This window comes from Antechinus flavipes, chromosome 2 (genome assembly GCF_016432865.1).
Source record: "Antechinus flavipes isolate AdamAnt ecotype Samford, QLD, Australia chromosome 2, AdamAnt_v2, whole genome shotgun sequence".
Classification (NCBI taxonomy): Eukaryota; Metazoa; Chordata; class Mammalia; order Dasyuromorphia; family Dasyuridae; genus Antechinus; species Antechinus flavipes.
In genome coordinates, this window is record NC_067399.1 from 82,344,499 (window position 1) to 82,372,260 (window position 27,762).

Here is a 27,762-nt window from a genome sequence, read left to right on the forward strand (position 1 = left end):
TGACCATCTGAAATCTCATCACCATCCAGACTGACTCAGTTTTTGATATACAAGGCCCTTTCCACTTCTCCAGTAGCCTCTCCCCTCAGATTGGAGATATGAGAATAAACTCATAAAATAAAATATAGAGAATAAACCCCTTCCAGTCCTTCTTTTTATAGAGAAGTCTGACCTTATCAGGTAACTCTCTGTTTTCCATTAGCAGTTCTGTTTGGTTTCAACTCCATGGAAAATTATGCTCTTGGATTGGGATACTTCCTGATGATGACCTCCATTCTCCTTTTTAACTTTCTTTTGTGTTTTCTTTAGGTTAGATTCTTTAAGGGCAAAAATTAATATTCTTTTTCTTATTTGTATGCTCAGAATTTAGCACAGTGCCTGGCACATAGTAGACAGTTAATAAATGTTTATTGACTGAAATTGAATTTAATTTTAAGTTTATATTTATGATAGGCTTTGTGGAACCCAAATTGAATTCATCTCACATTGAAGATATTAACCACAAATACCAAAGTTGTATCCAGAAGAATGAATCCACATTCTTTGATATAAATTATCTTCTACTTCCCTAGCTTTGTATAATTATCTATTGGAAACTAGAATTGGGTTAAAAATGGGGAAGAATGTGACTCAATTAGGAAGTATGGAATTTTCTTCAGCATTAAAACACAGCTGCCTGAAACACACATTCTAATGTTATTTTATCAAGTGTTTCTATGCTGAGAAACATAGCAACACTATTTTGTGTTAGCAGCAGTTGTGGTGTCAGGAAATTATTTCTGGGGTATCTGGAATTTTTAATAAGAATTTTAAGAAACACTATTGTCGGCTTTGCTTCAAGAGAGACAAGCACATGTCTTTCATTAAAAATATACCCCAGCTGGGGTATGGGAGGAAGAATAATCAGCAGTTGAGGGAGAAGAAGCTATGCTCAAAATGGGAGGAAAACAGGCCTTTGATAAAATACAATACCCATCCTTATTTAAAACACTAGAAAATATAGGAGATTTTCCCAAAAGAACAAATACTATCTATCCAAAATCCAAAGCAAACATTATCTGTAAGAGTGATAAACTTGAAGCCTTCCCAATAAGATTAGGAATGAAGCAAGAATGTTCATTATTACCACGTTACTCAGTATTGTTTTAGAAATGTTAGTTATAGAAAAAAGACAAAGAAAAGAAATTGAAGGTTTTAGAATAGACAATGAGGAAACAAAACTGTCACTCTTTGTGGATATGATGGTATACTTAGAGAAACCTAGAGAACCAACTAAAGAAGTAGTTGAAATGACTAACAACCTCAGCAAGGTTACAGGATAAAAAACAAATCTACATAAATCATCAGCATTTCTATATATTCTCAACAAAACTCAGCAGCAGGAGATGGAAAGAGGTGCATTCACAAAAACACAGTGGTGATATTTATTTACATACTTATATACATAAATATTTTAGTATAGGACTGTTGAAGAAAAATTAATATTACTACTATACTCTGTAAGTGATGTTCAGATCTGCCAGAAACAACTTTTCATTTAATTCAACACTAATATCTATGCCATCTCTTTCTTGGAGAGAAGTCCAAACTACATAATCCCCCTTGCTCTCTGACAAGACTCTCACCCAAGATTTTAGTTAACATTTGCAGGATTCTTGAACAAGGAAAAGAAATGGTAAAATATATTCTGGATTATATTATAGAATCACTGAATATCCCCTCATTTCTGAAGTACATGTGAACTTAGTTACAAAATACTTTTCACAAAAATAAAGATAGATTTAAATAATTGGGAAAATGTTAATTGCTCAAGGTTAGGCTAAGCCAATATAATAAAATGACAATTAAGTAGATCCATGAAAATACCAAACAATAATTTTTATAGAGCTAGAAAAAAGAGAAACAAATTTATCTGGAAGAACATCAAGGGAATCAATAAAAACAATGTTGATGAGGAAACCTAGCAGTTCTACATTTCAGATTATCTAACAAAGAAATATAAATCATCAAAACAAACAAATACAATGGGTAATTAGTAGAATATAAATAAATATAATTAAATTTAAAAGATATAAGGAAAGCAGACATATTCCATTCAGTTTGCAAAGTCTCTACCACTACCCATTGCCTTTGTTCTACATACTGAATCAAGCTAGAGAAAATCACAAAACTGAGTCTACTACAAATGTATGTTACATAACCTCACCTGGGCGCTTGCTGATGTAAAGCAATCTTTTTGTACTTTCCTAGTTAATGCACTACTCCACTCATGGCAGTACTTTTCCAAATTTTTTCATCCCTCCTCAAACTTCCCATGGCTCTCCCTCTCTCAATTCTCTCAGTTCAGGCTTGCCCATCTTTTATTGAAAAAAAAAAAACACCAAAAAACTGAAATCATTTGTTGAGAGGTCTCCTTTCTTCCCTAATCCTCATCTGTTCTCCAGAAAAGTAGACTCAGCTTTAGCAGTTTTAACATAATATTAGTACCACTAAGTTCATATCCAAATGCCAGATTAATCCTTGTTTCAGCTACTGGGAGGGAAGAAGGCGGTGGCAGCCAGGAGGAAATGGGGAGGACAGATCTCCTACCTCCTTAGAATTAGCTGGAAAATCTGTCATAGACTCAGACTCTTAAAATCCTAAACCCTGGGACTTTCCTGATGTTTTGAACCTCAAAAAATCAGAACTTCTAGGTAAATCTCCTTTACTTAAAACCAAAAAATAAATGCAATGACCAAAAACCTAGGTCCATTTTCATGGCACAGTGTGCTGCCCACTCAAAGGACCCAAGGTTTTTCCTTCTACATTGGTACTCTTAGTGAACAAGCGAAATTTACCATGAAAAAGCAGCCAAAGAGAAATAAATATTCAAGGCTAAGGCTTTTAGTCAACCAAAGATTCTGCCATCTACTATATAGTTAGAATGCTTACCCATGCACCACAGTCCCTCTCCAAACACAACCCCATTACATGTTACCCCAATTCATTCTGAAGCAGGCTCCCCATCCTCTTCAACAATTTGCATCACCTGAGCACACTGAAGCATTCTGCCTGGAACACTTCAAAAAGGAGACACACCACAGTTGAATAAGTCGTGGACACTTACTTATGATCCTCTAAGGATCCATGGCTTCCTAAGGAAATGCCCATCTTCCTTTAATGGCACAAGTATGTCAGAGCTCCCAGAACAGATCACTGAAGGAAAAAAAAATACATAATCCTCCTCTTCAAAGAAGAATACTGGAATATGAGGCATCTTTGTCAACAAAGCATTGCTGCCATCCCTCCCCCATCAGAAAAAGGTTCTGTATATCAGAGTTATGGGTGTAAAAGAGGAAGACAGACATTTTTCACAGTTTATGGGAGTTTTTCATAGAAAGCAGCAAACGTTGGCACTCGGTGCTGCCTGAGTACCATATGCAATGCCATTTGTTGTATTTTGATCCCAGAATCGCTGTGTTTTTATTTCACTGGAGACACTTATGAGCTCCCTTTTCCCTTTGCTTTCAGATCTTTGCTTCAAAAGGGAAAGTCAGAGCTTATGGCTGAAATCCTAAACAGACTGTAAAACTGCTCAGATTCTTTGGAAAGGGCAGAGGAGATTGATGCATCCCATTCTGGGAATGCAGTTGTATTTGTCCTAATTCACCGGTTCTACATGTATTTCAGTACTCTTGACAGCTCTCTACATATACCTAGACTAGTGGTTCTCAAACTTTTGTTTTCTGTATCTTTATCCTATTAAAAATTATTGAGGATCTCTCCAAAGCGTATTTGTTTATCTGGATTATATTTATAGACATTTACCATATTGGAAATAAAAACTATTTTTGAATTTGTAGACCCTCTAAAAGGGTTTCAGAGATCCCCAGGATTCTCTAGACCATACTTTGAGAACCACTGACCTAGAGGATTAACTGGAAAACAAAGACTGATTGATTTTGGTCATTGTTGTTTGTCCTTCACTCTGGAAGTTGACCATGACTTTAGGGAGGTGAAACCATGATATGAAAGTGAATTGAATTTAAGTGAGGGAGAACTGTGCAAAGTTGCCAGCCTTAGCTTCTTCTCAGAATCCTAGTGATTTTGGTGCAGAATTGCAGAATGCCCTTCCTTCTGGTCAGCCCCTGAGAAAAGTGGGAAGGAAGTGAAATCTGTCTAGGTGGAGATCTAGCACTTCCTTGGGAGACCTTACTAATGGGTCAGAGCCAAGGGTCTACTTAAAGCTGCAATACCTAGCTAAGGAATGTGGAGGAATAAAACTTCTTATCTTTTGCTCCTTATTTATCTTCTGGGTTGGGGAGGGAACTCATCCTGTCTGATTGACAATATCCTGCTAAAAGACATTCTGTCTCCTTACCAGGATGAAAAGATATCCAGGCTTCTTTCTTACCTCTCTTTTATAATTTCCAACCTTGTAGGTTGTTAGCCTGCTGGGTGAGTCCCAAATTTTCAGTATATAAGACTCCTCAAACTCTCTCTAACTGCTAGACTTCCTTTAGAAACTAGTCTGTCAACTATGGCATAAATAAACTCTTTTGTGACTTTAAGAGAATTTTTAAAAATTCTTTCAAACAAACTTTCACACATTTCATTATTGCTTCATATTCAGGCTTTGTAGGGATCGTTATTTCTCTTCCTAGGTCTCTATCTTACACTTTGTCTATTTATTTCATGCTAACAATGCACAGAAAAGAGAGATCATAAGAGTCAGAGAGAGGACTAGAACTGGAAGTCCTATGTTCACATTTTGCCTCTGACCCATAATAGCTGTATGACTAAGGGTAAGTTACTTAATCTTATTTTTTATATACTCCATATCTCAGCCTTTTTTTGAATTGTCCCCATTTCTTCCTCCCCATTTCTATATTTTGGAATTAAAAGCACCAACTTTTTCTTCTTTTGTATAATATTTTATTTTTTTCCCAATGACATATAAAGGCAATTTTTAAAAATTCATTTTTTAAGTTTTGCATTTTAAATGTTCTCTCTTCTTCCCTCACTGCCCCCTCCCAGAGAAGCAATTTGATATAGACTATGCATATTCAGTCATGAAAAACCTATTACCATATTAATCATGTTGTTAAAAAATGCATAGATTCACACCCCTCCCCCCCAAAAAAGAAAAACACAAGAAGAATACAGAAAGTGAAAAATAGTAGTCTCTGATCTGCATTCAGATTCCATCACTTTTTTCCCTGGGGGTGGATAGCATTTTTCAGCATAGTCCTTTGGATTGTTATGGATCATTGTATTGCTAAGAATAGTTAAGTCATTCACAGTTAATCATTATGCAGTATTTCTGTTACTATGCACAATGTTCTCCTAGCTCTGTTCACTTCATTTTGCATCAGTTCATATAAATGTTTCCAGGTTTTTCTGAAATCATCGTGCACATCCTTTCTTATAGCACAGTAATATTTCATTGCAATCAAATACTACAAGTTGTTTAGCTATTCTCCAACTGATAGTGTAATGCCCCAGAGAAACTGAGGCAAGATAGAGAATAGAGAATTTTTAATATTTTATTTGGATTTCTTAGAGGGAGAGATTTTCTGGGAGTAAAGGATCCATTTTGGTCCCAAGGCTGATGTCTTACAGCATTCAGCATCAATATCAGCATCAAATGTGAGATTCCAATGATTTTTTATGTGGCTCCAAGATCCGGGAGAAAAAGGCAGGGGTGTAGTCCGAGCATTGGTAAATTCTGGAATTTCCAGAAATGGATCATCAGTCCGTTTCTGACAGGGTGGAGGGTGAGAACCATAAATTCTGATAAACTGGGAGTAAAGGGAGTAGTCACTAGAGATAGAAAGTTTGGAACTTGGAGATAGAGGATGCCAACTAGATATCTGATATAGGACATCTGGAGTTTTATCTTTTAGAATGCCAGAGTGGCCAGATTTCTAGAGCCCTAATTATCTCAGCCCTAATGAACAGGAAAGGGGGTTGCAACCAGGGGGATTGAAGCAGAACAATTCAAGAAACTGAGGCAGAACAATTTAGGGAAACGGAGGCAGGACAATAAAAGGAAATTATGGCACAACATGGAGATCCCCTCAATTTCCACTTCTTTCCTACTAAAACTATAAAGATTTTTGTATAAATAGATCTTTTTCCCTTTGATCTCTTTGGGATATAAATCTAATAGTAGTATTGCTGGATCAAAGGGTAGACAGCCTATATTGGACAATATACAAACAATTATATACAAACAAAATTTATGCAAGATAAATAAGAGCTAGTTTCAGAGAGAAAACGATTAAGGAAGGGTGGGAAAGGCTTCTTACATAAGGGGGAACTTTAGCAACAGATTGAATGTGTGGGGTAAGAAAAGAAGGTGTTGAGCATGACTTTGAACTTGGATGATTTGGGAGGATGGTAGTATCCCTGTCAAGAAGAGATAGAAATTAAGAGGGGAGGCTTTGATGAGAGGGAACAACAGTGAACTCAGTTTTGGATATGTTGATTGGAAGATGCTTGTGGGATATCTGAGCAGCCCAAATATGAGACTGGAGGTCTGGAAAGGGATTAGGGATGTATAGATCCGAGAATCATTTCATAGTTATGATAATTGAATCCAAGGGACAGGATAATATAATCAGAGAAGAGAATAGAACCCAAAACAGCCTTGGGGGATACCAAAGGTTAATAAAATTGCCTTTTCTGTGTTCACTCATCTACTCAGTATCCAAGACAGGATTCAAACATAGGTCATCTTCCTCCAGATATACATGATCCTTGAAAGAGAGAGAGAGGGAATTAACAACTGGGAAGTAGAAAAGAGGATATGAGGAAAAGTTTCTCAAAAGAGCTGATACCTAAACTGAGCATTAAAAGCAAGCAAAATTTATAAATGTGGAAAGAGAGTATATAATAATAATAATAATAGTTAGCATTTACATAGCACCTTAAGATTTGCCTCACAAATATTATCTTATTCTATCCTTACAACAATCCTGGAATATAAGTATTATTGTTTTCTCCCATTTACAAAGGAGCAAACAGAGGCAAACAGAAATTAAACAATTTGCCTAGAGTCATATAGCTAGTATGTCTCTGAGGGTAGATTGGAACAGATTTTCCTGACTCCAAGTCCATCCATTTAACGCAACAGTTAGTGTATTTCAGACATTTTAAAAAAAAATCAACCTGGTCAAATCCCAACAACAGAATGGGCAAGTGGATCAATTTGTCTGGAATCTGGAGCATGTAAATAGGCATGGAAGGGCAGGTTGGAGACAAACTGGGAAGGGCTTTAAATGCTAAAGATAGGAGATTCTGTGTGATCCTCAAAATAATAAGGGCCTCTGAAGTTTTCCAAACAAGGGTGTAATGCCAGAGAAACTGAGGCAGGAGAGAGATTAGAGAGTTTTTAATATTTTATTAATGGGAGAGTAAGATTGACTGGACAGAACTCTCGTCTCAAATTATCCAGTCAGACAGAGATAAAGATATACTGGCACCAAGGAATTCATGTTGGTCCCAGGGCTGGAGGAGTCCAGCATACAACTGCCAGCCACCATACTCCAGCAATGAATGGAGGAACCCCAACTTCTTAAATACCTTTTTGGAGACAAAGAAGAGGGAAAGAGCGGGAAAGCCCAGTGGAAAAGGCTGTGAATCAAAGAGGAACCCAGAGACAGGATGTCTGAATACCCAGAGATAAGTTAGTCAAATACCTTGGAATGTTTTAGAGGGATGTTGACAGAAGATAATCAGGAAGTCTACTCTCTTGTTTATCTTGCTTGGGCTAACAATTTATAACCTTAGACTAACTGGTCCTCAGCCTTCATGGACCAGAAGGAGATTTATAGCTTAGGGGAGTAATTAGGGAGACTGGGACAAGGGAAACTTATACAAGGAAACTGAGTCAGGACAGTTAAAGAGAACTGTGGCATAACAGGGAAGAATATAATCAGAGTTGTTCTTTTAGGAAGGTTGCTGCAGCAGCTCTTGCTTCAATTCCTCCTTTTTTATGTTGTTAAAAAAAAGTTCTTAAGAAGAAATATCATTAACTTCTTTCATTTGATTATGCTATCTCCTTAACAAAGGCTTTTCTGATGCTCAAGGACTTTAGAAACTATCCCCACTACTTGTGGTAACCTACCCCATTGGGAATGCTCTTTTCACTAAATTCCTTCAGCACCTATTGGAAGCTTTTTTTCCCCTCATTTTCTTTTATTTTCAATAATATTTTATCTTTCCAAATACACTTAAAGCTAGTATTCAACATTCACCTTTGCAAAACTTTGTGTTCCAAATTTTTCTCTTTCCTTCCCTTCCCTCTCTGTATACAGGCAATCTGATATAGATTAAGTATATGCAATTCTTTTAAACATATTTCCATATTTGTCATGCTGTGTAAGAAAAGGGGAAAAAAACACAAGAAAGAAAAAACAAACAAACAATAACAAGGTGAAAATACTATGCTTCAACCCACATTTAGTTCCCATGGTTCTCTCTTTGTATGTGGATGACATTTTCCATCCCAAGTCTATTGGAATCACCTCATTGTTGAAAAAAGTCAAGTCCAATATAGTTGATCAACACAATCTTCTTGCTACTGTATACAATGTTTTCTTGGTTCTGCTCTCTTTACTCAGCATCAGTTCATAGAAATCTTTCTAGGCTTTTCTGAAATGAGCTTGCTCATCATTTCTTATAGAACAATAGTATTCCCTAATGAAGATTTTTTAACGTCTTTTTCATGTGCTATGCACCTCTCCAACAATCTGGTGAAGTCCATAGATCCTGACAGGGACCGCTGGATGGTAAAAGACATCTACTACTAGCCTTGTAACTAAGGTCAAGTCTCAACCTCTGTTTGCCTCAGCTTCCTCAATTGTAAAATGTAGATAATAATAGGATCTCCTAGTAGAAAAGGAGTCTAAGAGACCACCATCACGTACTTAGCACCAACTCTGAATGAAATAAGAATTGTAAATTGCTTAGCATCTCTCCAAATTTAAATAGTTGATGTTTGTAAAGTGCTTTGCACCTCCCAGATTAATAAGATTGCATTTCCTCGGGATGTAGAGAAGATCCCATTAGATAGCTGTAACGATTGTTGTGGAAACATGTATAGAAGAACTGCACATGTTTAACATATATTGAATTACTTGCCATCTAGAGGAGGACTTGAGGGAAAGAGAGAGAAAAAAATTGGAACACAAGGTTTTGCAAGAGTAGATGTTAAAAATTATCCACGCCTATGTTTTGAAAATAAAAAACTTTAATTTAAAAAAGATATTCGCTGTAAACCACAGCACATCTCCGGACACATAATAAGTTAGCCATTTTTATAGTTTTTAAATAAAAAAATTTTAATTTAAAAAAGATATTAGCTGTAAACCACAGCACATCTCCGGACACACAGTAAGTTAGCCATTTTTATAGTTTTTAAATATCTAAAATCAAATCAATGATATTAGCTGTAACTATTAGTGTGGAAACATGTATAGAAGAATTGCGTATCTTTAACATATATTGAATTACTTGCCATCTAGGGGAGGAGGTGAGGGAAAGAGAGGGGAAAAAATTGGAACATAAGGTTTCGCAAGAGTGGATGTTAAAAATTATGCACGCCTATGTTTTGAAAATAAAAAACTTTAATTTAAAAAAGATATTAGCTGTAAACCACAGCATATCTCTAGATACGTAATAAGTTAGCCATTTTTATAGTTTTTAAATATCTAAAATCAAATCAATGAGCTAACAAAGAAAAACCAATTTTATGGAAATAACTATTATTAAAACGTCATAGTTATCAATAAAACAGTTTAAGGACCCCAGGTTAAGACTCCCCACATAAAGTCTGTGTAACTTGTGACCGCAAAGCCCACTCTACGGGACTCTCTCCTTATTGGTGGAAATGAACGCCCGCCCCCGCGCCAAGTGTTTTCATTTGTTCACTAGGATTGCTCGGACTTGGGACTTCCACTAAACTCTGGTCTTTCTACTCCACCTACGTTGCCAGTGTTTTTCCATCACTCCAGAAACCACCTGGGCGTGGAACGTCCAAAGTCCAAGGCTCACTCTCCGGCCGGAGGGTTCCACCTCCCCGATTAGTTTTGAGCTAGGGGTGGGAAAATCCCCGTTTCTTGGCGTACTCCCAGAAAGCAGTCTCGCCTTTAGAAGACTACCACTCCCAAAATGCAATGCAAGAAAAATTGCAGAAAAGAAGGAAAGCTCGTGCCGCGCCGCTCCTTTGTCTACAAAGTCATCCTAAATCGAGGAGCCGGCCAGATGAAGTGATTTGAGGGCTTTCCCTCCAATCCAGGAGATAGACCAGGCAGCGGGGAGGAGGAGTTTAGCCTCTTTTATAAGGGAACCTCTGCCCTCTTTCCCTCGTGGTGGCTCTGTTCCTAGGTGTTCACCTTACCTGTCTGTCAGCTCGGGCTTTGCAGCTTAGGGACCGTTTCCCTCCGCCCATGGCTTCGGTGACCCGGAGTGTGTTTGGGGAGCTCCCCGACGGAGCGGGGATTGTAGAAAAGTTCCATCTACGGTCAGACCAGCTGAGAGTGGAGATTATCTCCCTGGGCTGCACCGTCACAGCTTTGGAGGTGAAAGACCGAGATGGCAAGTTCTCAGATGTGGTGCTGGGCTTTGCCGAGCTGGAAGGTGGGTCGGAATGCGCTCAGAGGGCTGAGAGCTGGAAGGGACCCGGTGTCCCTAAAGCGCCCCTTTCCCTCGTTCCTTTATTTTAGACTGGGAAACTGGCCTAGAGCGTCCAAAGCACAGGTTCAAAGTCACAAGGAGAGTAGGAAGTGTTGGACGGGGGAATGGAAGCCAAGGTTCCTCGACTCAAGTTCCACACCTCATGGGAAAGATTCAGGGTGGGTTCCATCTCTTTACTCTGGGTCTGATGACCCAACCTAATTTAACTAAGACAAAGATTGCCCTGGCCTTGAGAACCACATGAATATAGGCTTCCAGTTACCCATTCCGCTCACCTAACTGGTCCAGAGTCCACTGAGCGTGAGCTGGAGATTTAAAACATACACAGAACCTGAAAGGGGTCTTTGAACTGTTTAACACTGGGAAAGTTCCATTCTGGAAGGAATACAGGCTAGGAGAAACTGGCTTAGAGGTTCTCTCATGCACAAGGGAAAAAATGATGGTTACTTCCTTCCCCCCCTCCCTCTTTCTTAGTTTTTCTGTAAGAACTGGGCCTATGAATCCAAAATATCGTTTTGGCTGGAATTCTCTGGCACAAGAGTTAGACAGACGCCTTTTTTTTCCTCTGGAAATATCTCTTTTCCACTGTATTGTAAGTCAGTTTGTGGAGTTGGTGGGGGAAGGGGGAATAACTGGGCTAAGTGAATGGGGGAGGGAAGACACCCTTGAGACGGAATTAATTCAGCCTTCTCTGTGGGGATTTGGACCTGAGCTGTCTGCTACTATTTGAGATTTACTCTTTAAATCTATGAATTTTTTTTTTTTTACTTAACAGCTTGGTCTTCCGCCCACCCCACCCACTTCCCTTCACCTCCACTCCTAAAGACCTGATGATAAGAGGTCCAAAAAAAATAAAAAAAATAACGACCTCAGATACTTTATTCTGTGATCCTGTGCAAGTCATTCAAATTATGTATGCCTTAGATTCCTCATTTATAAAATGGGAATAATAATAACAACATCTACTTTCCAGGTTTGAGGATCAAAGAAGTTAATAATTGTAAAGCACTTTGCAGGTAGTAAGTGCTACATAAATGTTAAAAATTATTACTATTACTATTATAATAAAGAGTGTTCAAAAGGACTTCTCTAATGGAGCAAGTTCTTAATGGTTCAGTGAAAAGATACTCTGGAATATTAAGTTGTTGTTAGATCATTAGTAGTGACCTTATTTGGGATTTCCTCTGGTGCTTATTACTTGTGTAACCTTGGTTGGAAAACGTATCTAATTTCTCCAGGCCTCAGTTCCCCAGTGGTAATGGGAGAAGTAGCTTACAAGCTGTCTAGAATATCAGGGGTCCTCAAACTTTTTAAATAAACTTCATAGCCCTGGGTGAGGGGGATAAACGGTCCTCAGCCGCTGCATCTGGCCCAAGGGCCGTAGTTTCAGGATCCCTGCTTGAGGGCTGGCAAGTAGGAGAAATGGTATAAAATGGAGAGGAGGAAAGAACAATAAGATTTTATCGATGGTAATTTGGGAAAAGAGAGAGAGAGAGAGAGAGGAAAACAACGGCCTGCGGGCCTGATGCAGCAGTTAAGGACCGTTTATCTTCCTCACCCAGGGCAATGAAGTTTATTTAAAGGCCCACAAAACAAAGTTTTTGTTTTTATTATAGTCCAGCCCTCCCACAGTCTGAGGGACAGTGAACTGGCCCCCTATTTAAAAAGTTTGAGGACCCCTGAGTCCTACATATACTTCCCAGCCCCTTCTTAAATTCAGTTTAATTAGCCAAAAATATTGAAAAATCTCTTGTGAAACCTTTATATTGTACTCCTTGGTTTTCTCCTATCTCCTCTTATGTTCCATGGTTTGCTATTGTGCTTGTTTATTTTGAAAAAGGTAAATTCCTTTACCATGAATTATTATATTTAGTCTTTTTGTCTAATTTCCCTGGTAGGAAAGTGTACCAAGGTAATTGTACACTTCCTTACTCCTTATCCCCACCCCTACCATATCTGGGTTTCCCCCCTGGGTTCTAGTGAGTGGTGGTGTTGAGGTGAGCGAAGAACTGTTAGTTGATTGGGTTCTGCTTCCTACTGAATCAGAAAGTAAGAATAAGGATTTTCAAAATAATCTTTACCCAGGGACTTGAAGACATCTTCCAACCCTCTCTTTATCTCTGTCTTTATCTGTATGTGTGTGTCTTTCGGTCACTTTCTCTTCCTTCTTTCTCCCTCCCTCTCTCTTTTTCTTCTTTTTTCTTTCCCCCTTTCTCCCTCCTACCCTTTCTATGCCCTCCCCATCCTTCTCTCACTCCCTCCACAATCCTTGGTATGACCAAATGTTTACAAACTGAGTTTTCTTCTTAAACCACAGAAAGGTTAAGTGACTAGTATAAAAAGCATCCAGTGGAGTCAGAAGATTTCTCCAGACTCCAGTGATACAAAGAGGTGATTTCCTCTATTAGTATTTCTCTTCTTCATCCTTAATTGATTTGAATAAGGTTGCATCTTATGGTTTATCTGCCCATTCCCATCATTACCTAATGGTAAGAAAATTATAATATCTGGTATTTACTTGATTATTTTAACACTTTTAGGTTTTCTAAGTGCTTTACAAAGAATGTTTCATTTGTTCCTCTCAATGACCTCGGAAAGATGGAGGCTAGTATAATCCCCATTATATAAAAAGGAAAATTGAGACAGAAAAAAAAAAAAATCAATCGAGTTGCTTAGGTCTGAACAATCAGTGTTATTGTTGTCCTTCATTGTGGAAAAGAATCTTTTGACATCAAGAAGGTGATGCCATCACATGTAAGTGAATTGGATTTAAGTGAGGGAGGGCAGGAAGGTCCCCTATCTCACTTTCCCCCGCCCAGAGCCACTTGAGTGCAGTGGCAAGATATAGATCTGGCGGACCGGAGATGACCTTGGATGCAGTAGGAGACCTGGGCCTTTTTAAACTCGATTCCGGATGCATTCATTCAGTGATTAAGGGTGGATTGCGATAAACACAAAGAATTTCCTCTTTTATCTAATACAAAGAAATCTAAATAAATGAATAAATGCATGTGGGAAGGAAAGGGCCTCAGGGTTTCTGTCCCGAAGCAGAAATTACTGTTACTGACTGAAGTTGAACTCAGGTCTTGCTCCAAGTTGAGCATTTTATGCACTGTGACAGTTGTCCCGCATTTATGTAATTTGAGCCATGTGTAACTTAAAATATATAAATGTCTTAGACATGCTTAATGGGCTTACATTGTCACAGTGTGACAGCTGGAAATAAGCCAGTTTCTTGGACTGGGCTTCCTTCTCTGTCAGAACCAAAGTAGAAATCAGTTGATCTCTTAACATTCTATGGCAAACATCTCTTATTATGCTGCTGATCCTTAGGGGACCTCAGTTGAAGAAACGATTACGGGAAAGAATATCAGAAGGAAAAAGAAATAAAACCAGGCTGTATTGTAACAGATCAGACAGTCTGTGGAACTTTCCATTCTGAGAGTTCATAAGGGAAGTCAATGATAAAACTTTTCCTCCGGGGAGAATTGCTCAGTATTGAGTCATGATATTTAAAATATTTATCTAGGTGCTGGATTGATATTGACATGACTTTAAAAATATTAACCTGCATAATTTAATATACTATAATAATTTAATTTCCTTTTCCTTTTTACTTAAAGATTGATAGGTAGGAGGAGGAGAACTACTTTTAAAGGAGTGGAATTTCAAAAACAAGCTCTGAATACCAAGCCTCTACAGACACTCTCAATACTCTTCATGGATTATAAGTGGACTCCTGTTTCCCTTTTATGATGCAGTCTTTCTATTCAGAGTCTTGCCTGAAATAGAAGGGGCTTCTAATTCTTAGGAATAGCCACTGTGGCCAGCTGTTAACAGGAATTGCATTAACAAACTCTGCTATTATATTGCTGAATTCTAGTTTATTAATAACCTTTAGTAAGCAAGTTTCAGTAGTGAAGATTGACAGAGGAGGAAATGGTTACTTTGAGTTAATAAAATCCTCAAGATTGTCCTCGTGCACCATAGGGAACAGCTGAGAATGTCTAATCCTTTGACTCCCGGCCCCTCTAGACTGAATGTTAGCTATCTCCCAATTTCACAGGGAGATGAAATAAGCTGCTCAGATGTCTTGAGGTGACAGATGAGGTCATAGTGATTCAAATGTCTCCAGGAAAATAAGATCTGTCCTCTACAGCATGCTGAGGAGATAATCTGAATGTTCTTTTAGTTACAGAAAAATGTCAGCAGTCTTAAGTAAAAAAATAATTTTGCTGTTTTTTACCTTTTGAAAATTGGCCCCAATCCATCACCACCATAGATCAAGTAAGCAAGTCCCAGATACTCACTGTACTTGGGTTTCTTTCTTAACATGTCATTTTTGCCATTTTTTCCCCCCATTGTGGTACAAATCCCCTTTGTTAAGACTGATTTGTGAAAGTATTTTCACAAAAGAAAGTGGGAGCAGTCAGTCTTTAATGACCAGACTGAATTTTGTACCGCTCATGCAGATGAAGGGGATGGCAGCTGTTTTATATGTGAAACATGTCCTGAATATAGACCATCAGAACTTTCAGCTGCTTGGGGGAAGGGGGGAAGGAGGGGAAAGGTGTCATAGATGAATAAAATATAGAGATTTATGGTTCCAGTAGTATGGTTCATATTATCCTCATTTATTCTCATCTTATAGAAGAGTAAATAGCAAGACCTAGAAAAATGAAATCATTGCCTAGAGGCACACTAAAACAAAGCTTCTTAAACTGTGGGTGGAAGAACTGAATGTGGGAGTTGTGAAATTATGGTTTATTATCAGTAAATCTTTGATTTGCATACCTATTTTATATGCTCAGAGTAGCTTCAAAATTTCTCAAGTGAAAGAGGTCATGAGTGGGAAAAAGTATAAGAAGCCTTGCACTAGAACTAGTAAAGATTGGAATCACAGATCAAATACCATTCTCTTAGTACCAGATATAGTCCCTGTATTGTATGGCAGTCCTCTCAGGAACTGAGCTGCATATAAAGTTATAGGGCTATCTAGTAATCAGTAGAGCAAGGGTAGCCAGCACCTGTTGGGAAAAGGGTACTCTCTCCCATTGATTATTGGCATGAGAACATAGCTGTGTTTCACATCCCCTCCAGGTTTTAAAAGGAAATTTAGCCAGCTTTCCAGATCCTTATCTTCTCTGCTTTTTTTTTTTTTTTTTTTTTTTTTTTATTGAGGGAGTTAGTTCACACTCTTCTGCCTGCTTCCCATCCCACTCCTCTGGATTGATCCCTTTTTGCAGCCTTTAGCCCATCTTAGGTATTGGATTAAACCATATGCCAACTACCTTCACTCAGTTATCTTTTTTCTCTGGCTGATTGAATGATTTTGTTTTGTTTTGTTTTGTTTTGTTTTTGCTGATGCAATTGGGATTAAATGACTTGCTCAGCGTTACACAGCTAAGAAGTGTTAAGTGTCTGAGACCAGATTTGAGGTCCTCCTAACTTCAGTGCTAGTGCTCTATCCATTGCACCACCTAGCTCATTTTAAGCGCTGTAGGGCAGGAACTTTAATTTTTGTGTTAGCATTTCTGGGACCTGACACATAGTAGATGATTAAAAAATGCTTGTAGGTTTGTTGATAAGTGATTGATTGCTAATCCTAGATGGAAATCAGCTCTCCTGTCTTCCCATCTCAGAAGAACCCCCCCCAAATCAGCTGTTTTAACCTTTATTTCATCATTTTTTTAAAAATACATCGTTAAAATTGGAAATTCGTATGGCAGAAATTAGGCATTGACCCACACTTAACACCATACACCAAGATAAGGTCAAAATGGGTTCATGATCTAGGCATAAAGAATGAGATTATAAATAAACATAGAATACTTTGCCTCTCAGACCTGTGGAAGAGGAAGGAATTTATGACCAAAGAAGAACTAGAGATCATTATTGATCACAAAATAGAAAATTTTGATTATATCAAATTGAAAAGTTTTTGTACAAACAAAACTAATGCAGACAAGATTAGAAGGGAAGCAATAAACTGGGAAAACATTTTTACAGTCCTGATAAAGGCCTCACTTCCAAAATATATAGAGAATTGACTTGAATTTATAAGAAATCAAGCCATTCTCCAGTTGATAAATGGTCAAAGGATATGAACAGACAATTCTTAGACAAAGAAATTGAAACTATGTCTAGCTATATGAAAAGATGTTCCAAGTCATTATTAATCAGAGAAATGCAAATTAAGTGGTGAGATACCACTACACATCTGTCAGATTGGCTAGAATGACAGGGAAAGTTAATGCAGAATGTTGGAGGAGATGTGGGAAAACTGGGACACTGATACATTGTTGGTGGAATTGTGAATACATCCAACCATTCTGGAGAGCAATTTGGAACTATGTTCAAAAAGTTATCAAACTGTGCATACCCTTTGATCCAGCAATGTTATTACTGGGCTTATATCCCAAAGAGATACTAAAGAATGGAAAGGGACCTGTATGTGTACGAATGTGGCAGCCCTCTTTGTAGTGGCCAGAAACTGGAAACTGAGTGGATGCCCATCAATTGGAGAATGGCTGAATAAATTGTGGTATATGAATATTATGGAATATTATTGTTCTGTAAGAAACAACCAGCAGGAGGATTTCAGAAAGACCTGGAGAGACTTATATGAACTGATGCTGAGTGAAATGAGCAGGACCAGGAGATCATTATATACTTCAACAACAATACTATATGATGATCAATTCTGATGGGTGGCCCTCTTCAGCAATGAGATGAACCAAATCAGTTCATAAAGCAGTAATGAACTGAACCAGTTACACCCAGGGAAAAGAACTCTGGGAAATGAGTATGAACCACTTCATAGAATTCCCAATCCCTCTATTTTTGTCCGTCTGCATTTTTGATTTCCTTCACAGGTTAATAGTACACTATTTCAAAGTCCGATTCTTTTTGTATAGCAAAATAACTGTATGGACATGTTTACATATATTGTATTTAACTTGTACTTTAACATATTTAATATGTATTGGTCAACCTGCCATCCCGGGGCGGGGTGGGAGGAAAGAGGGGAAAATTTGGAACAAAAGGTTTTGCAATTATCAATGCTGAAAAATTACCCATGCATATATCTTGTAAATAAAAAGCTATAATAAAAAAAAGTACCCCCCCAAAATAGTTAAAATAGCCACCTAAATCCTTTTTTAATTAGCATTCTTCAGCTCAATAATCAATCAATAAACATTTATTAAGCACCTAAATATGTTCCAGGGTACTGTGCTAATCTCAATTTGAGCTTTAGGACTCCTGATACCATTTTTTTCCCCAATAGTATTTTATTTTCCAAATATATGCAAAGATAGTTTTCAGTGTTCACCTTTGGAAAACCTTGCATTCCAAATTTTTCTCCTTCCCTCTCTCCTTTTTCCTCCCCAAGATAGGAATCAATACAATATAGCTTAAAAATGTGCAATTTTCAAAACATTTTCATATTCATCATGCTGTATAATAAAAATCAGATCAAAAGGGGAAAAAAACTATGAGAAAAAAAAAAAACAAGCAAACCAATAACAACAAAAAAGATGAAAATACGACACTTGAAGCCACATTCAGTCCTCCATAGTTTTCTCTCTGGTTGTAGATGGCACTTTCTATCCCAAGTATTGGACTTGCCTTGAATTACCTCATTGTTGAAAAAGAGCTAAGTCTGTCACAGTTGACATCATATAATCTTCTTGTTATTATGTACAAATTTCTCCTGGATTTGCTCATTTCACTCTCCATGGAGTTCATGTAATTGACCCTTTTTTTTTTTTTTTTTAACCAAATTGTACCACACTTATGTATTCATTTTATCTGTTCTTGCTTCCATTTTTGGTACACATCTTTTAAACAAAAATCTAACTTGTTCTTTGAAGCCTCAAAAATATCTATGTCCAATTTGTCTCCTCTAGGTCACCTTGCTTTTCTTACTCATGCATGTATGTATGGTGAATATCTAAGGTTAAAATTTTATTACTGATTCTAAGCATTGTCTTCTGTGAATTTCTAGAGAACATTGTAACTGCTCTTTGGTACCTAGTTTTATGAATATACATGAATGGTTTTCTCCCTCCTTGTTTCCTATTTGAAATTTTTTTGATGATTATAGTTTTAGGACTCCCAGCAAATATACCAGTTCTTTTTAGGCATACTTCAACTCTGGCCAGGTTTTAAGCATATATATATATATATATATATATATATATATATATATATATATACACACACATACACACACACATATATATACATACATACACACACATATATATATACATACATACACACACACACACACACACACATATATATATATATATATATATTTTTTTTTTTTTTTAAATAACTTTTTATTGACAGAACCCATGCCAGGGTAATTTTTTACAACACTATCCCTTGCATTCACTTCTGTTCCAATTTTTCCCCTCCCTCCCTCCATCTCCTCCCCCAGATGGCAAGCAGTCCTTTACATGTTAAATAGGTTACAGTATATCCTAGATACAATATATGTGTGCAGAACCGAACAGTTCTCTTGTTGCACAGGGAGAATTGGATTCAGAAGGTATAAATAACCCGGGAAGAAAAACAAAAATGCAAGCAGTTTATATTCATTTCCCAGTGTTCTTTCTTTGGTTATAGCTGCTTCTGTCCATTCTTGAACAATTGAAACTGAATTATAAGCTCCCTTATATTTTAAGCTAGCCTTTAGAAATCCAAATTATGTTTTCTATGCATATCTCATTTTTTAAATCCTTTTTTTACTTCTCCAATCTGCCTCCTAAAGTCTTGATCTTTGATGAAAAGCAGTAATCAACCTGTGTGTATGTTAATGGTCTGCAGTTTCCCTGACAATCATTATTTATTTGATTGCTTCTGATGATATCATTTCTGCCCCCTTGCATTTCCAAAAATAAATAGTATTTGTCTTTGCCCTGGTTAGATGATGGGTTCCTCATGAGCAATTTTAGTCTTATCTTTGTGTACCCCAAGGTACATGCTTTCATAGAGTAGGCATTTAATCAATTTGCTCACAGGAATTGATTGCTTCTTCTTGGATTATGCTACAAGGAGGAGAAAAATTTAAGCTTCAAGGTTAGTTTGCAGAGTTGTAAAAATTCATTGCTGTTATTGACATCATGAAAAATACTTCTAATCAATGTTTATGTGAACAGTAGATTCTTTGACAATATACCATGTAATCCTTACAATCCTTCAAAAATCAGTCATAAACAGGACTTGTTATCCTTATTCTTGTTTAGAAAATTAAAGAAATGATTGTTTGTCTTATAGGGTATCTCAAGAAGCATCCCTACTTTGGAGCAGTAGTCGGAAGAGTGGCTAACAGAATTGCCAAAGGAACATTCACCGTGGATGGGAAAGAATACAAGTTGGCCATTAACAACGGACCTAATAGTTTACATGGAGGACTTAAAGGCTTTGACAAGGTAAATGAGGATGCTTGGTAGAGTTCTCACTAAACCATGTTTGTGGCTCACTCTGCTCATCGTAGAATGGTCTTCCTATCATCCCTCACACCTTCTGTTCCTGCCACACAATCCAAGACTCCTACATCTTCGCAAAAGCCAACTCACTGCATAAGATAAACAGTGTCAGGGAAGGAGGAGGAGGAGAAGACTATTCTCAGATACAAGGGTGCAAAAATAGGATTTATTTGCTATTCATAGAAAGAAATTGGATGTAATAATAGTTAGCATTTTTATAGTGTCTTAAGATTTGCAAAATACTTTACAAATATTATCTTATTTGACCCTCAAAATAACCTTCAGAGAAAAGTGCTATTATTATTTCCATTTTCTGGATGAGGAGCCCAAGGCAGAAAGAATGACAAATAGAGTCCCTTGACTTCCTGGACTGGACTAAAGTCAAGAAAACTTGGGTTAAAGCCAGCCTCAGAAAGTTACTAGCCCTGTGATCCTGGACAGTCAAATCTCTATTCACTGTAACACCTGTAAGCAATCCTAGTGCATCTTGGCTATGTCCTTTGTGTAACTTTTTCATGAGAATGTGCCTGCAGTTATCTGATAGAATGCCAGGGAGTATAGGAAGGAAAGATCACCCTCCCTGTGCATTGATTAATAAGCTTCCTTTATTGCTGACCCGTATTTGCTCTGAAAACCTGGCCAGTTCCCTGAGTAAACTCAATCATCCTAAAGGAATGAACAAATGTTTTCCTTGGTGGGTTCTTTGAGACAGAGTACCCCAAAATGGGAGACTGCTTTGTCTCAAAAGTCATATTTCAAATGAGAATACCTAGCATAGTGTCTTTTGTTCTCAGCCTATTGAAACTCCATAGTGGGGTAGACACTTTGGAATCTTATCCAGGAAGGGATTCTCGCTTTAGGTATGAACAGGATTCCCCAGCCAAGAAACTCGGGTGTTGGTGCTTCGCTGGAGTAGTGATGCTGTGTTTGTTTGCTTCTTATATTGTCTTAATTGTTATAGTGATCACAGCATTTGTTGATGGTGTATTACTTTTGTTATGTTTCCTCTTCCCCTATGTCTTGTTTGAACCAAGGTTCTGAGCAGTAATAAACTTCTGAACCTAGATTAACCTTATACTACCCAGCTACTATGTCTCTTTAAGGAGGAGAGAAGGGAGGGCTAATAGTTATAGTCAAAATTGCAAAGTAAATGAAATCTTTGAGCAAGTCCTTATTCTTCCCCCTAACTTTCATATAAATGTTGTGGAAATTTTTGGACCTGTGATAGAGAGAGAAAAATCAATAATACATAGAGGTTGTAATGGTTTAGTGATATAGAAAAGCTGACTTTTTTTTTTTCAAAAACAAAACAAAACAATTTCTCTCCTTTGTTGTTAGAAATTATTTGGTGAAGGGAATAGAAGTTGGGTATCCATATATGAAAACCTTATCCTAACTTTGTAGGCCTGTCTACCCCCAACTATCCTATGTTCAAAAGTAACACTTCTGAAAATTTGCGATTTTCTCAGGGGATTTCAGCCAAGCATTTGAAAAGGAATCTGATTAAATGAATTCCTGTTAATTATGGTTGATAGTCTGATCATATCCTTCCCATAAGTCAAAAGCTGCTGGATTTAAAAGCAGAGAACCCAAGTTTGAATCTCATTATCACTTACTACCCATATGATCTTGAACACATCACTTTACTGGTCTAAATTTCTTTTCCTCATCTGTAAAATGAAGGGGTTGGGCTTAAATAATTACTTAGATTCCTTCATTTTCTATATTTATGAGCCAAATATAGTGTTTGATTATTATATAATTTATGAACCAAAAATATTATATTTCATAGTATATATAACAATATTATCACATCATATATAATTTGTGGACCAAATATATTATATTTAATAATATATACACTATTATTACATTATATTATCTATGAACCAAAGATAATCCCTTTCAGTTCTATAATCCTGTGAAGCAAATTAATCCCTAATTGGTAAAAATTTCAGATAGTGTGATGGGAAGGAATGAATAGGCTTAACTATAGTCATAGCATTCCATTTACTCCCACACATAAAGTCTGACCTACAAAATAGAAAATAGAAAAGGCAAGAAGAATTTGAAAATTCTAGGAATGATGAACTTTCCTTTTCCTTAACCCTTAACAATACTGGAAAGAAGAATAATTACTTTGCTTTGTCACTCCTACAACTTCTTCCTTTGCTTTGAGGGACTCAAATTTGCTCTGTCTGACCTCCCTTCCTTACTTCCTTACTCACTGGGCAAGGTCCAGTGCAGAGTCCAGCTGCAGAGGGGAGAAGGCTGCCCCACCTTAAATAGGGATCCTGGGTACTTCAGTGCCTAGCTTCTGGCCGCTCCTAACTCCTGAGGGATGATGGAACTAAAAACAAGATTCTCAGCCATCCAGCTCCTTCTTCAGCTGACTCTCCCAAATGCTTAATTGATCTGTGGAAAAGTAATAATTACATTCATTGGTGGGACCTGCTTATCATTTATACTTCATTGCCATATACCACAGTGATGATTATGTATCCCATTAATTATGGTCAGGTTAGCTTACTACAAAAAATGCATGCTGGATTTCTGCATTGAGCTTTGTTCATGTATTCTCACTTTTCATAATTTGTGGCTCAAGTGACATTATCTGTCTACTCAATGAATTTTTTAAAAATCAAAGGATATTATAGTTGGGTGCTCATTTCTGGGGGTATTTTTAAAATTTGTGATATTGATATATATTTTTTAAAACCTAGTTCTTCTTAGAAGCCTCTCAGAATCAGAAATGCTCAATGTAGACCAGGGCATGCTGACATATTTTTTCCAGAAAAAACAAAACTCTTTCCCTTCTTTGTTTTTAGAAATTGTTTTGGTGTAGGGAATTAAGTTTGAGTATCCATATTTGAATATCTTACTCTAAATATTCTATTTACCATATTTTAAAAATGGTTTCATAATCTAAAGTTTATGAAAAACATATACATGCATAGAAAAGACTATTTGGGGAAAATATAAAAGCATTTAACTAATAACAATACACATATTTTAAATTAAATAATTATATGTAATTATTTTAATTTTGTGATGTGATTTATTATTATGATATTATTCTATGTTGCTGATATTTTCCTTTGCTTTCACATTTTTAATTTAGAATCCAGATTTTTAATTTATTTAAAGTTCAAAGTTTCTGCTTAATGATTTGATTATGAGACTGATTTCACTAAAGTCTGTTATAATTTCAAATTTCAATTGTTTTTCCTGTAGTTGAGGATGTAAATCTTTCCCCAAATTGTGTGTTCTAAAATCTTGTGACAGAACAACTCAGGTCTTAGTACCAATTGATCAAATCCCATAAGTATAAGATGGAAGAGCTGTGGCCAGACAGCAGTTGATCTGAAAAAAAAGTATGACAAGTTCTGTAAACTGTAATCTCAACCTGAGTCAGCAATGTGACAGGAGAAACACATTTTTTTTTTGACAGTCAAGACATTTGAGATCAAAACTAAATTAAGAGAGTCAGTGGAAAAAAAAAAGAGAGAGAGAGAAGCAGGCATTCTGAACAACAGTAACAATAGTTCTGTTATACTATAATGATAATGGAGCATTATATAGCACTTATCATGGATCAAGAATTGAGCTAAGTGCTTTACAATTATTATCTCATTTTATCCCCATAACGACCCTCTTATTATTCCCATTTTATAGATGAGAAAACTGAGGTAAACAGGATTTAAACCAATAACACACAGCTGATAAGTCTCTGAGACTGGATTTAAATTCAGATCTTCCTGAGATTCAGTGTCCAGCACTCTATTCACAGACCTGTCTAACCTCCTCTTGGGCTGCAGAAGGAGTTGTAAATTCAGTTCTGAATGCTCTGTTTTTGGAAGGACATTGATAAATTGGAGAGTACCTAGAGGAGGGCAGCTAGGAGAGTGAAGGGCTTTGTAATTCATGTTCAACAGGATTGATTAATGAACTAAAAACATTCTGAAGCAAGAGTGTACTGGAGCCAGCTCTAACCAGCTCTGCAAATTGTTAAATTTTTATTCTGAGCATTTGCAACCCCAAAATCTGTTAATACTACAAATCAGGCCTTGATTTATTGTTTTGTTGATTATCTAGATTTAAGTGATAGAGAAAATGCTAATCATAGGGGTCAAACTTTAAAGTTGTTTTTTTTTTAAGAAAGTGGGGAACTGGTTGTTAAACATTTACCACCATACCCACTTATAAATAAAACTACCTTGTCCAGCGTTCCCCATTCTTCTCCTCCTGTTTCATAGATAAGGAAAATGAGGCCCAAAGAAATTTAAGGGATGCAACTAATAAGTGCCAGAGGAGGGATTTGAACCCAGATCCTCTGGCTTCAGAGTCAATTCTTTAACCTAAAAAAGAGGAAATTGGGACTTAGGGTAAATGTGATCATTGTTTTCCAGTATTTAAAGGGATTGCTATGAGGCAAAGGAACTTTATTTCTGGTTCTTAGTCCCAGAAGGTAGAATTCAGAGCAAGTGTTGAAAGATGCAGAAAGACAGTTTCCACAGAATCTGATTAACACTCAGACCAGAGGTTATCTAGTCTGGCTCCACTTCCTCCTTTTATAGATAAGAAAACTGAGACCCAGAGAAATTCCAAGTCCAAACTGTATAACAAGCTTTAACTTCATTTTCTGCTCCCCATTGGTAGAGGAGCCCAGAGAAGAATTAATTTTTTTAAACCAAAGTCTAAGATAGTCATGCCAGTTTCCAGTCACCATATGTTAAAGCAATTATTTCAGTATTGGAACAGAATGTGAGTAAGGCTCTAGGAGAAATAAAGGAAAATGAATTTTTTTTTTTAAATTAAGAATTCAGAAGAGGAAAAAGAAATAGTACATTATATGCCTTTTTGCAAGGAAAAAATAAAAGAAATAAAGACAATGTTCTGCATAATTTTTCCCATATTAAATAAACAACAGAAAGATTAAAGAATACTGTTTTCAAAAAAATAGAGAATTGTTGTAATCATTTTTATATTTCTGAGTTTAGATTTCCTTGAATATTTTGCAGGGCATATTTACTTTGTGTTTTGATTTATTTTAATAATATCTTCCTCTAGGTCCTTTGGACCCCTCAAGTGCTGCCAAATGGCGTTCAGTTCTCCCGGACCAGTCCAGATGGTGAGGAAGGCTATCCTGGCGAGTTGAAAGTTTGGGTCACATACACGCTCGATGGGGGGCAATTAATAGTGAATTACAAAGCCCAAACCAGCAGTACCACGCCAGTCAGTCTGACCAACCACTCGTATTTCAACCTGGCAGGCCATGTAAGTGTGACCCATTCTTCTGAACTACATGCGTGCTTTGTGGGGTAGCTCCCTGAAGAATAGAAGCACCAACCTGGAAATAGTTAAATAACGATAATCCTGATGAGAATGATACGTGTTGGGGAAGGATATCGGACTGACATATTAATGCTCTTTCCCACGTGTTAGTCACTAACTATTTCTGTATCTTGGCTAAATTCCAGCTCTCTTTCTCCATCTCCCTCTTGGGGCTGACCTACAAATATCCATTTATATAAACAACATGATGGAGTAAAGAGTGTCTTGGAGACTACTTGTAGGACTACGGGATAAACATGTAATCTCTTTGAGGCTATTTTTTCTCACTTGTAAAATGGATATAATAATATATGTGTCACTTAGTTTACAAGGCTGTTGTGGGAATCAAATTAAAAAATATATGTATGCATGCATATACATATACATACATATATTTATTTATTTATGTATATATATATACATACATACCTAGACTTGGTCAATCTTAAAGCACTCTTTAAATGTCAACTTTTATTATACTCTGCATCCATTCTAATTTCCGCTCTGATCTTTGTTGTATACTTACCTTCCCCAATCTCATAGACTTTTTGCTACAGGAGATTGATCAGACACTATTTCTAGGTTGGGAGGCATCCTCTGTTTCCTTTTAAGGGCTGTGCCCAGGTCAGTTACTTGCCCCTCCTTGATTTTATCTTAGTTATCTTACCCATCTTTGTGGTCTCTCACTACATGGTATGCTTTAACTCTTTGGAGATTATCTGGGGGTATGGTCATTTAATGCTCCAGTAATTTACCAAAGAGAATCCTGGTTTCTTTCTTTTAAAAAAAGAATTAATCTCATGTTGTTAATATTTATTGAGCACCTGTAGTATGTTAGATATTGTCTAAGACATTTGAGAGTAGACTGGTTTTGCATGGGAACAGTCCTATCTTTGAAAAAAAAAAAAGAATAAATAAATGAATGAATGAGACATTTAGATGTCATAGAATTTAGATTCCCAAAAGAAGAGCTTTACCCGAAGTCTGAAAGAGGGTCGGGAGTCAGGACTTGAGCATCCCAGCTCTCTGTTCATTTTTCTTGTAGATCAGTGTTTCTCTCTGTGTGTCTATCTCTTTTTGTCTCTCTGTCTCTTTTTCTCCTTCCATCCTCTTTCAGCATCCTATTGACATGCTAACAGGCAGTCAGATAGTACAGTGCATAGATTAGTGGAATTTGATTAGGAAAACCCAGGTTCAAATTCCATCTTAGACACACTTACTTCATGGTTCCTAGGCAAGTCACTTAACCTCTTTATACAATCTCAGTTTTTTCCTCCATAAAAGGGGGATAATACTAGTACCTTCCTCACAGAGTTGTTATGAGGATCAGTGAACTAATATGTATAAAATGCTTTGCAAAACCTGTATAAAATGCCGATTGTTACTGTTACCACTAACATAAAGTGTATAGCTAGAATATAAGAAATATCAGGATCAGCTTTAAACTGGACAAGTAGCAACTTCTATTCTGTCAGTGGTTTTCTATGACTTCTGAGATCTCTTTCTGCTGTGCTTGCATTTTCCTACTCATTTCTTATCTTGTGCTCTTTGAGGAGTTTTTATAATCCCTTCTACATATCTCAGTTGTACCTTATCTATATACTAGCAATCTCAATTTATTAAGTCTTCAGAATCAGTAGGGCAGAGGGGAGTATTAAATTGCATCTACTGAAAAATAATTTTCTATGAGTCCCAATGGCCTCTCAGTGCTCTAGGATCTTTTTGTCTAGTGAGTTCAAATCAGGCCTCAGATGAAAGTCACTTATTCTGTTCACTTCAGTTTTTTCAATGTAAAATGGCTATAATAATGGCACCTATCACCTAGGGTTGTTTTGAGGACAAAACAAGGTGATATTTTAAAGTATTGTAAATATAAGGACAAGCTATTATCATTCCTAATATCAAACCAAAAATAATAGTTTGTTAAAACTCCCCCAATGTTAGTAGTCCTGAAATCATTGCAACATGAATTATGAAGGCTAAAAGGCAGGTGTCCCTCTGAGCCCCCCATTTGTTTCCTCTTTCACCTGCACTGTCGTATCTGCAGCTGGGAAGGCTTCATAAAAATGGCCAACACAATTGTCTTTCTGTTGTAGATTCCCCATGCTGTAACTTAAGTCCTGGATTTTCCTTTCTAAGGTTTCTAGCTATACTTTCCCAGCTCTTTGGGTTAGATTTCAATAAAACATGTTCTCCCACTTTTGTGTAATACCCAGGTGGGAACCATACACAGCTTTTAAGAGTCTTT

At 36.9% G+C, this 27,762-nt stretch overlaps 1 protein-coding gene across 1 annotated transcript in view; it reads left to right on the top strand.

The window, feature by feature from the left end:
• The first annotated feature begins 10,169 nt into the window (after positions 1–10,169).
• GALM (galactose mutarotase) overlaps positions 10,170–27,762 on the top strand; it is a 53,548-nt gene continuing 35,955 nt past the window's right edge. The window contains exons 1-3 of the mRNA XM_051975147.1: positions 10,170–10,623; positions 19,969–20,123; positions 25,251–25,457. Coding sequence (XP_051831107.1) covers positions 10,434–10,623; positions 19,969–20,123; positions 25,251–25,457 — 552 coding nt within the window. The 5' untranslated portion in view covers positions 10,170–10,433. The remainder of the gene's footprint in view (positions 10,624–19,968; positions 20,124–25,250; positions 25,458–27,762) is intronic.